We start from the raw sequence: 9,791 nt of genomic DNA, 5'->3' as shown, positions 1-9,791 counted from the left end.
CCAGCACCTATAAATCCCGAATCCTTCACAACCCCTATCTCTGCGGGGCTACATATAGCTCCAGTAACGACGCTTATGGAGGACACAGAGTAGGAGCGTCGATTGAAGAAAATAGATGAGAAGATGAAGGCGATACAAGGACCATGTGATATGGTGGCGTGGGGAACAAGGACTTGTGCCTCTTCCCCGCTTAAAATTTAAGATGTCAGACTTTGACAAATATGACGGCACCAGGGACCCTTACATCGATCTTCGACAGAAAGATGTTCGAGTACCTGGAGTATGAGCAATTCCTGATTCAGACCTTCTAGCAAAGCTTGAGAGGAGGAGCCCTAAATTGGTTCGCGGGCTTGAAAGCGGGAGATATCAACAATTGGAAGGAGTTTGCAAACATGTTTATCATGCAATACCAATACAATTTCGACACAGTCCCGACCATCATGAAGCTGCACAACACGGGGATGAAGGATGGCCAGTCTTTCCTAGACTATATCAAAGACTGAAGAGAGAAAGCGTCGGGTATCCATCCACCCATCCTCGAGAAAGATGCAGTAAAGATTTTCATCAGCCCGCTTAAGGGGCCGCATTACTCACCCCTGTTAGACCATGCGGGATCTACCTTTACGGAGATTTCTGATGCTGAGAACTTTGTTGAGCGTGGGCTTCGAACTGGAAAGATCAAGGAACAGGCACCGAATGCCCCAATCAAGACCTCAAAGAAAGGAGCATCGAAATTGAAGAAGACAACCCCTAAGAGCATGACGGTGAATGCCAATCTATACAGGACAATATCTCCAATTTGCGCCAATGCCCAACCAAGCACCTCCTCAAGTATCATAATGCCCTATGCACCGATGCCCTATCGTGCACCAGGTCCGACTCCTTATGCGTTGATGCCCTCCAAGTATCTCCCTCGGTGAACCAAGTGTCCTATCAGGCACCGACCCAGTCCAAAGGTCAGGCCAGTCAATCCAACAACCAAAGGAGGGAGCAGAAGCAGTACACTCCTCTCCCGATGCTGGCGGCCGAGCCGCACCAAAAGGTGTTGGCCAAAGGGCTCATCGGACCTGAAGTCATGAGGAACCAGGATGGAACCCACATTACAAACTCAAATGTGAGGTGTGAGTTTCATCTTGGCGTGGTCGGGCATTCAACCGAGAACTACTACCGTCTGAGGAGCCTCCTCCAGGACCTTATCGATCATAAGTTGTTCATCCTCAATGTTGTTCCCCCACCGAATGTCAACCAGAACCCCTCATGAGGCAAGCTCGTCACGATCAATCAACGTGATTTTCCTCAAAGATGAAGATGGTCTTTATGATCACTTCCCTTGTTGTTGATTATGTCCCTAAAGAGACAATCATAGCTCCGTTCGTCATTCAACCTCCCGCTCCTTTTCCATACCAACATGACAAGAAGGTCCCATGGATCTATGAGGCACATGTCGTTGAAGCCGAGAAGGAGGGAGATATCTTCGGTATGATCCGATCAGGGTGTTGCTACGTCACTCCTGAGAACTCGGACAAAGGGAAGGAAGTCAGAGGGTCCTCAAAGAAGAAGGTTACAGAGGAGGAAGTTGCAGACTTTATGAATTTTGTGAAGGCAAGTGAGTACAAAGTCATGGACAGCTGCGCAAGACCCCAGCCTAGATTTTGCTACTCGCTCTGCTCCTCAGTTCAGAGCTCCACAGGGAAGCCCTGGTGAACCTATTGAAAGAAACTTTGGTCCCGAAGGAAATCTCGGCCCGTCAAGTTGAGAACACGGTTGGGTCGGTCTTCACCAATCATATATTAATAGGGAAAAGTTGAAAAGTTATTTTGAATATAAAAAGTTTATGATGGAGTCCCGAGCTTCCAGATTTAGTTTTCCGATCTAACTTATCATATTAATGTCTTTTCGAGCTATGTTGGACCCTTTCTGTTTATATTGTGTGTTGGGAGTAGAGGTTTACTTTTTCTAAACGCTAAGATAAGAAGATGCGAATCACACCACAGGCTGTGGAGATTTTCTGAGTCGAAGATCAGTCCACCCCAAGACTTTCGATTTAAGCTGGATTGCCGTGTGCTTACCAATGTATTGCATATGAGAGATCTGAATTAGGGCGGCACTTTTCCGATTTCATGTATCTCAGGAGTGGTTTTTTTAAAATTTATTTATTTTTTAAAAAATGTTTAGCTGCAGAAATGGCGTCATCCTGAAATGTTTTTTTAATTTAGTGCTATTTCCTCCCCAAGCTCATCCTGAAATTTCCTCTGAATATGAAGAATGGCATCACTCGAAATTTGAACCAAAATCATGGGTCATCTTTTTCCCCTCATGCTTTGGCAGATTCAGAGGATTGGCGTTCATCATGAAAGACCATCCTCCAAACACAGAAGCTAGCAACTGTTCTTCGATTCAATCAATGTTTCTTATCTGAGTAAAACATCACGCTGCTCATTCTGAAACTAAAGCAGATCAAATTCTTGGTAAACAGAAGAGAGCACAAGATTCCGTCGCGCAATATGAGTTCAAGATCATATCATGTTTACTCTATAATGACAATTAAAGAAAAAGTATTTACTTAAAAGTAAAATTAAATTTAAAAAAAAAAGATAAGAAAATATCTAATCATTTAAGGCCTACATCACCTATATACTCGAACAAAAAGGTATTTACCTTGCATACGTAATTAAACTAGTCACCGTACCTCATATTACTGCCTTGTGTTTTTTCTCTTGTCCCCACAGTTGCAGGTTGGTTTCCTCTTCTTCCACACAGCTCTACATTTATAGCAGAACTCATACCCACACCTGCATGGTATGAAATTAGCATTAGCTACGGGAAGACGACCCAGCTCCATCCTCTTGAATTAGAGAGAGAGGTAGAAACTGCTAAAAGTCTTCCAACATGCAATTCCAATTTAAAATGGGCGGTGGAACAAGCATAAATTCAGAGACAAGTTGGAAGTGCGTGACAATCACAGGATATACTAAGCACTAAATCTAAATAATCCATTAGACCTTTCTTCAGAGTAATCCAAAAGACACAGAGGCAGAACTTTCCATATATTTCTAAACCCGTCCATGTGAGCTTTCAATTGCAACGGCAGTCACTAATTGAAATAAGAAAAAGACAAATAGCGACAATAAAAATCAGAAAAAGGAAGGAGCATTTACCAGCAAGAAATGTGGTAACACCCATCAACAAGTTCGACCATAATTTTGCACTTTTTGCATTGCTGCCACATTTTCTCTCTCGCTAGAGACTTGACGGTATTAGGATTGGACCTTCTATAATCACTACAGCTCATATTATGATGCCAAGGCACTTCACAATCAATACAGAAGTACAACTGGCATCCAATACATTTCCTGCATCCCTGGGCTCTAGCAAAGGATTCTTTCGTACACTTCAAAACATCCCTTTTCGACATTAAGGTGGAACATCGAGGATATGGGCAGTAAATTCTCTCCTCAATAGGAATAGCAGCTTCTTCCATAGGTTGGCTCATCAGCGAAACTAAATTTAGCAGGAGGAACTTCTTGCAACTGTTGGCTATCAGCTGAACAGTACAACCATCATGAGGACATTTAACCACCATCCCAGTAAGTAGCTTTTCCTGAATATGCTTTCTCATGCAGGAAAAGCAAAACCTATGCAGACATCCGTCAACAGAGTACATCTGCAAGACAACGGTACCCTCAAAACATTTAATGCAAGTCTCCTTCCGCTTCTTTCCAGTGGGAGTTTTTTCGGACCATGAGAGCTGAGAGATGATGGCCCTTCTTGCAAGCTTGAAACAACGGTTATCATTGAGTCCCAGAAACAAATGTAGTTCGCAACAGTTGAACATCTTCCGAAGAAGATCAGCCTGATTGATTAGTGCTTGAATCTTCTCATCTCCATGTGGCTTCAGGTCAAGCACCTGCATTTTACGCAATAAAGTCATACATTCACGTGGCAAAAAGACTCCGAGCATAAAGAACCAAGATGCAATGCTTGTTTCACAATCAAAAGATAAATAAATAAATAAATAAATAACAGAAAAAAGAAAAGCTCAAGATGCATTAATAAGTCATTGATAAGACTCAGCATATATCAAAATAAATATACGGCAACTCCAAATGTAAATAGGAAAGTCTGAGGTGATCCTATATCGAAATACAAATCAATAACTTGACATTTGATAACACACAATGTTCAATTCTGATTCCAAAGGGAAAATGAGAACTCTGGTGAGAAGCATAATGATCAAAATGTGCAATGTTATAGAGATCTTGAAAAACATATAATCATGATTAGACAAATTCTGAAAAAGCTCCATGGCGAAGGAGGCAATGGCAATCACAAATCTCTCATAGTTCAGCCACAAAAGACAGTTTGATTAACTGCATGTTGACACAAGCTCAAATAATCATAATGAGGAACCAACACCAAAAATACTTTTAAAGATTAAAGAGTTTCCGCAGCAAGAAAAATGTGATTAAACAAAATGGTAGAAGCACAAGAGAGACAACTTACATAGTTGTGGGTCCTTTGACTAATAAAAAAGGTTACCCTCTTCAAGTTGGAGCTCAGAGCAGCATCAAGTCCTTCAACCAAAGCCTGAATATCAACTTCAAGTTCACTGAGGAAACCACCATTACGGAAGGGCTTCTTAATCTCCGACATCACTTTGTCATTAGAATCACAAATCGCTACCCAATCCCCGCCACGGCAACCTTCCTCTCCTTAACCCACTCCTCACTCACCAATCCCTTTGAGTAAACCCTACATTAACAAAAGGGCAAAAATATGATGGAGTAAAGTTTGAATCATGACAAAAAATTTACATCAAAAAGACACTACAGTTGCCGTAGGGCCAGAAAGCATAAAGGCACAATACCTGAAACACATGTCATCGAGTCGAGTTGAATCATCATCATCATCATCAGAAGAAGAACCACCCGCCTCGTAGGGTTTCATGGGCCTATTCATATTGACTTTTAGCACCTCACCCACAAGGATTTGAGACATTATTCAAGAGTGTTTCAGCAATGATGATTTTTGTTATACGGTGATGCCCCTACAATGAATAACAAGTCACCCAACAGCTTCCAAATTATCAGAAGTTATTCCTATCCATAATAAGTTCAATTCCATTAAGAGGATAAGGCGGTGCCAAGAGAGTGGATGCTGAGAATCATTTGGGCACATTTAAATAAAGTCGGTCCCTTAAACGTGGAAGCTAAATCATTCATAACCCTATGCAATTTCACCATAAAACGAATCTATTAAAAGCCATTAACAACTAAGCAGAGTTAACAATTGTCAACTGAACAAAACGGCAATTGAACAACGATGACACAGATTGCAGAGCTTCCCTCAAAACCTTAAAATTGAATTGAACGGCCATATTCCTTACAGTTTAGACATCTAGAAGCTCAGTATCCCTAGGGCTCAATCAATCGTTCCCCTTTTTGTTTTTTCAGTTCAGAAAAAAGGAATAATCGTCAGTTGTCAATGACGAAGATACTAGATCTGAGAATAGCACACGAACGAATGACCATTGTAGATCGCAAGTACAGCAGAGGGAAGACCGAGACCTGAACTTTCTTCGAAGAGTAGAGGTTGAAGAAGTAGCTATGAGCTCTCTCACAATCGACGAGAGACGTACAGAGGATGGAACTCGGGGGGGAAGGAGCAGCGGGGCGTCATAGAAGAAGAGGGAAGAGGAACAGCCACTGCCAATGTCGGCAGGAGGAGGCCGAGGTGTAGGCTGTGCTATTGTCGAGGTCGATTACGGGAGGGTCAGAGAAGTCTGGCCGATTTAGGATTATTCATTCATATCTATTATGTTATGTTAGGTATAGAAAAAGTTAAGCTGCTATTTAGGTAATTGGGCAGAAAAGAAAAAACAAAATTCATCCTATATACTAGCCATCACGCACGCGTTTCGCACGTGCGTGATTGCTTTCGGGCCAGGGAGCAAACTCAATAAGGGGATTAACAATCTAAAAGATGGCAATCTTGCATTTTGTAATTCAATAGCATGAATTGGGATTATGATATGAGAGAGTACCCAATCAAATGTTATAGCTTTGTGATGGACTAATTATGCAGGAAGTACAACCTCATGGTTGATGGAACTTACAAAGATAAGGCAGCAGTATACGTTCTTATAGAGGAAGCAGTAGACAACATTGATTGTGAGGGAGAATTGAATTACTTGTTGAGCTTACCTTTACCTTGCAGGAGGAGCCTTATCAAGGGCGCCCACCTGAAATCTGATTAAGGTTCCTGCATTTCAATTAATTTAATAGAGAATCTTTCAGTTTCTAATATGAAGGTGTTCCCAAATGGAGATATCTAGCTCGAGTTGCAGACATATAATGATAGTTAAGAGATAACATTACCTGAACGGTAATAGCAGGTGCGAAACAGTACAGAAGCTCAATTGCTATCGTGCGGTCAGGATATCTGAACAATCTTCCTCTCTCAACCTGGTAGCATGAACTGAGGACAAATGGTTGAATATGAGGAGGGACGTTCAGAATTTTTGAGAGAAAAGGAAAATGTAAATCTGCTTCTTTTGATAAATATATAAGTCAAAGTTTTATTTAGATTGTGGGGAAGGCCACCAGAAACAGCTGCAAGAGGATGTTGTAGAAGCTTTTGATGGGGAGTTTGATTTGGAATTAATGCACACAGTTATGATGTATATACACATAATGATGCTAAAGAATTGGTAGGAATATATCCTGACAGAACTCCATCATGGAACTATAATTTCTAGTTATCGGAGAAAGGAAATGAAGGTAGCCACTGACTATGGAGTCAATGACAGCAATCATGTGAAGGAGAGAAAGCGTACCTGTAAGAGATACTGTTACAGCAGCACTTGCAGATAACTGAGCCCTTTCTCGAGAGGTTGAAAGTTAAAGAAAGACCTGCAGAATCTGTAATTTGCAGAATTACCTTAAATTTTCTATATATATTTTTTTAAATTTAGAGAATTACAGTAAAAGCAAATGAGTTGCATAGCCATTTGCAGGTTTCAACCATCACGTCGTTTGATCATATGGTCATTTATCTTACCAACTTCTTATCAGGGTATCAGTAACACAGACCGATTGCAGCAGCCGGAAAAACTCATACCAATCACAGAAACATAATTTACTCAAAAACTGGTGACCAAATGGGTACCTGGAGACAGGTTACAAATGCTCTAACGTTGAATCTCCAACGATGCTCTACCGTCGAAGCTTGCAATCTTCTACAATGAAACTTCTGGATCATAGTAGATTAAAAATGAATCCAAAGGGCAGAGACCCGATTCAAAAGCAGGACCATAAACTGAAGCAAGAAACTTTCACAGCAGAATCCAGCTTTATATATCAGCTACATTTCATTCTTACACATACACAGTGGCATATGGGGTTAGAAGGTTTGCAGCAAACAGGACAGAAAATTCAAGCTTCATAAAAGTTCAGATATGAAAAGTGGACAAATCAATCAAGGTGGCCGGAAACAGCCACTTTTTTGCACAAAATTATCTAATCAAGGTAAATTAAAAAAAAAATCGAGCATTACATGGAATTGGAATAAAGCTGTGTAGTAAACTTTCAAAGGAAGACATAGATATTAGAATTACTCGAATAAAGAGATGCTGATGCTCTAAGGGGAGGTGCAGAGCAAACAAAGATCAATGGAAAATGGGAGGAAATAATTTTCTGTTGTCGTGAAATCATTAAAACCCAATGATGAGCTGAGTTCTTTCCACAATGCAGGTAAGAGACATGAAGTAACCAAATCATATGTCGAAACTTCATTGTGAACTGATACTAAGAGAGGTAAAACCCAAGTATGTAAAATTCCAACCCAAAGTATGTTGAATTGCAAATCACCCAACCCACCAACCATCCAAAGTAATGAAATTCAGCAGCTTTCAACATCGTAGATCAAGACTGATGGATAACGTAATTTCAGTAAAGTTAGAACAGCTAAAAAAGATATGCATCAATGCTTATGCAACCTCGTACCATCATCAGCAGCAGCAAGCCGGGCTCTTTTCCAAGGTCAGAATTCTAGGAAGCAGAGAATTAGAAATCTAATCCTAACAGCACATTCAACAGCCAAAATTTTCAGCAGGTAAAATTGAATATGCAACATGATGTTCGATCCCTAAAATATTGATTCCCGATCTAACCCTAGCCGAATGAGACAGAGAGAGAGAGAAAGATGAGTGGAAGAGATCACGTGACGGAATGGCGGGGAGATGGAGAAGCGGGTTGTTGCTCGTGCGTGTCGTGGGCAGCAGCGTCCTTCAATGGTCTCTGCAGTTGGACAACACCGTGAGGGGCAGGGTAGTCAATATTACAGAGCAATCAAAATGAATGTGCAATATGAATGGCAAACCCAAAAATTGTAAATACTGACATTACCCTAGTCAAATTTTCAGAGCGATAGAGAGAGCGCTAGAGAGAGATGGAGATATAAAAAACAGTTGAAGGGCTTACGGGTTGACAGCGACTCCTGTGCGGTGGGAACAGCAGCAGCAGGAGATGGGAGGGGCAGTTGTCAGCAGCCTTCTGTCGGAAGCGGAGGCAGAGAAGACATCGGAAGCCGAGGCAGAGCAGACGTCGGAATCAGAGGCGGTAGGGGAAGCACTGGGGAAGCACTGGGGGAGAGAGAGAGAGAGAGAGCTGAGGTTTAAGCAAAGACGAAGGATTCGTTTTCTTCTCCTGAAAATTTTTGGTAACTGATCACAGTACGGAAAAACAGAATAGGAGAGGCTCGTGGAGGAGGCGGGCTTTCTGGCAAATTTTTTATGGGGGAGTAATTTGCAATTTTCGTAAATTTTGCAAGATAACAATACATAAATTTGGAAAGCGATTACAACTTCAGGAATTTTATTATATTAGCAATAGATACAGATGTTGCAAAATGACCTTACGATTATTATTTATAGAGGGTAAAATAACCCTTTTTTATAACCTGTAAAATAACTTTTGTTTTAGGAAAAATTATATATTTTGTCCTCTAAATTTGGATACTTTACTATCTTAGTCCTTTTTAAAATTTTTATCGTTTACATCCCGCACCTTTGAATATTTTTCTGTTTCAGTCATTCCATTTTTCTTAGTACGTTTTCATCTAATATCTTTGATTACCTCTTTGTTTTCGTCCTTTTGTCTGGTTTCTTATTATAGGAGATTTTAAATTTGTTCCTGAACATTTTAAAATTATTTTCGTTCCTAATTCTTTTGTCTTTTAGATGAAGTTTTCCTTAATATTAAACGTCTTGTTCTTCTACCCCTCAAATTTCCAATAAAAAATGCCCACACGCCATTTCTTGAGATTTAAAAAATAATATTTTAATTTAGAAATTAAAAAAAAAAATCAAAATAATAAATGAAAAATCGTGATCTTACTCAACAGAATGAGCGTCAACTGACTATTTACGTCAAGGTAATTTTGGAATGGGCGATGGCAGTTTACATTGAGAGAGTTAGTACTCAAATATGCGAGAAATGGAAAAATAAATAAATAAATGCGATTGTGGTTCGATAAGCACTAACCACACCTAAAGACTCGTTCACGTTCATTCTCTTGAGTTGGTTCACAAATTTTATTTTGTTACTTTGATACATCTGTTTTATTTTTGAAACTAAAATAATATTATTTTAAAAAATTTCGAAAAATGTTGTGTGGGCATTTTTATAGGAATTTGAAGGGTAGATTTCAAGAAACAAAATGTTTAATATTAAGTAAAAATTGAACAAAAAAAGAATTAGTATAAAAAGTAACTTTAAAAGGTTGAGGACTAA

At 39.9% G+C, this 9,791-nt stretch overlaps 1 protein-coding gene across 6 annotated transcripts; it reads right to left on the bottom strand.

Moving 5' to 3' along the window:
* Positions 1 to 366: 366 nt before the first annotated feature.
* Positions 367 to 8,726, bottom strand: LOC116204034 (E3 ubiquitin-protein ligase RNF144A-like). 6 transcript variants are annotated; one of them, XM_031536066.1, is made up of 10 exons: positions 8,481 to 8,726; positions 7,168 to 8,297; positions 6,836 to 6,920; positions 6,378 to 6,477; positions 6,204 to 6,261; positions 4,868 to 5,047; positions 4,504 to 4,752; positions 3,159 to 3,907; positions 2,690 to 2,792; positions 367 to 1,510 (listed from the first exon to the last, which is right to left on the bottom strand). In XM_031536066.1, exons 7-9 carry the CDS (start codon positions 4,651 to 4,653, stop codon positions 2,696 to 2,698), a joined length of 996 nt encoding a protein of 331 aa, XP_031391926.1. In that variant the 5' UTR covers positions 4,654 to 4,752; positions 4,868 to 5,047; positions 6,204 to 6,261; positions 6,378 to 6,477; positions 6,836 to 6,920; positions 7,168 to 8,297; positions 8,481 to 8,726; the 3' UTR covers positions 367 to 1,510; positions 2,690 to 2,695. The 6 variants fall into 6 exon arrangements, with proteins under 6 accessions (XP_031391926.1, XP_031391925.1, XP_031391928.1 ...); XM_031536065.1 differs by lacking the exon at positions 367 to 1,510 and having other exon boundaries at positions 2,443 to 2,792; positions 7,168 to 7,251; positions 8,004 to 8,297; positions 8,481 to 8,725; XM_031536068.1 differs by lacking the exon at positions 367 to 1,510 and having other exon boundaries at positions 2,443 to 2,792; positions 7,168 to 7,251; positions 8,221 to 8,297; positions 8,481 to 8,725.
* Between the last annotated feature and the right edge of the window lie 1,065 nt (positions 8,727 to 9,791).

Source organism: Punica granatum, chromosome 4 (genome assembly GCF_007655135.1).
Source record: "Punica granatum isolate Tunisia-2019 chromosome 4, ASM765513v2, whole genome shotgun sequence".
NCBI classification, from domain to species: Eukaryota; Viridiplantae; Streptophyta; class Magnoliopsida; order Myrtales; family Lythraceae; genus Punica; species Punica granatum.
This window is presented reverse-complemented; position numbering and strand designations above follow the sequence as displayed.

Bases quoted from the DNA above. Each gene is read 5' to 3' on its own strand.
- LOC116204034 (XM_031536066.1), bottom strand. From the start codon at position 4,653: ATGTCGGAGATTAAGAAGCCCTTCCGTAATGGTGGTTTCCTCAGTGAA. The intron at 3,908-4,503 runs GTAAGTTGTCTC...CGTAAAATGCAG, and splicing joins GTCAAAGGACCCACAACTAT to GTGCTTGACCTGAAGCCACA. The intron at 2,793-3,158 runs GTAAATGCTCCT...CATACCATGCAG, and splicing joins TGTTACCACATTTCTTGCTG to GTGTGGGTATGAGTTCTGCT.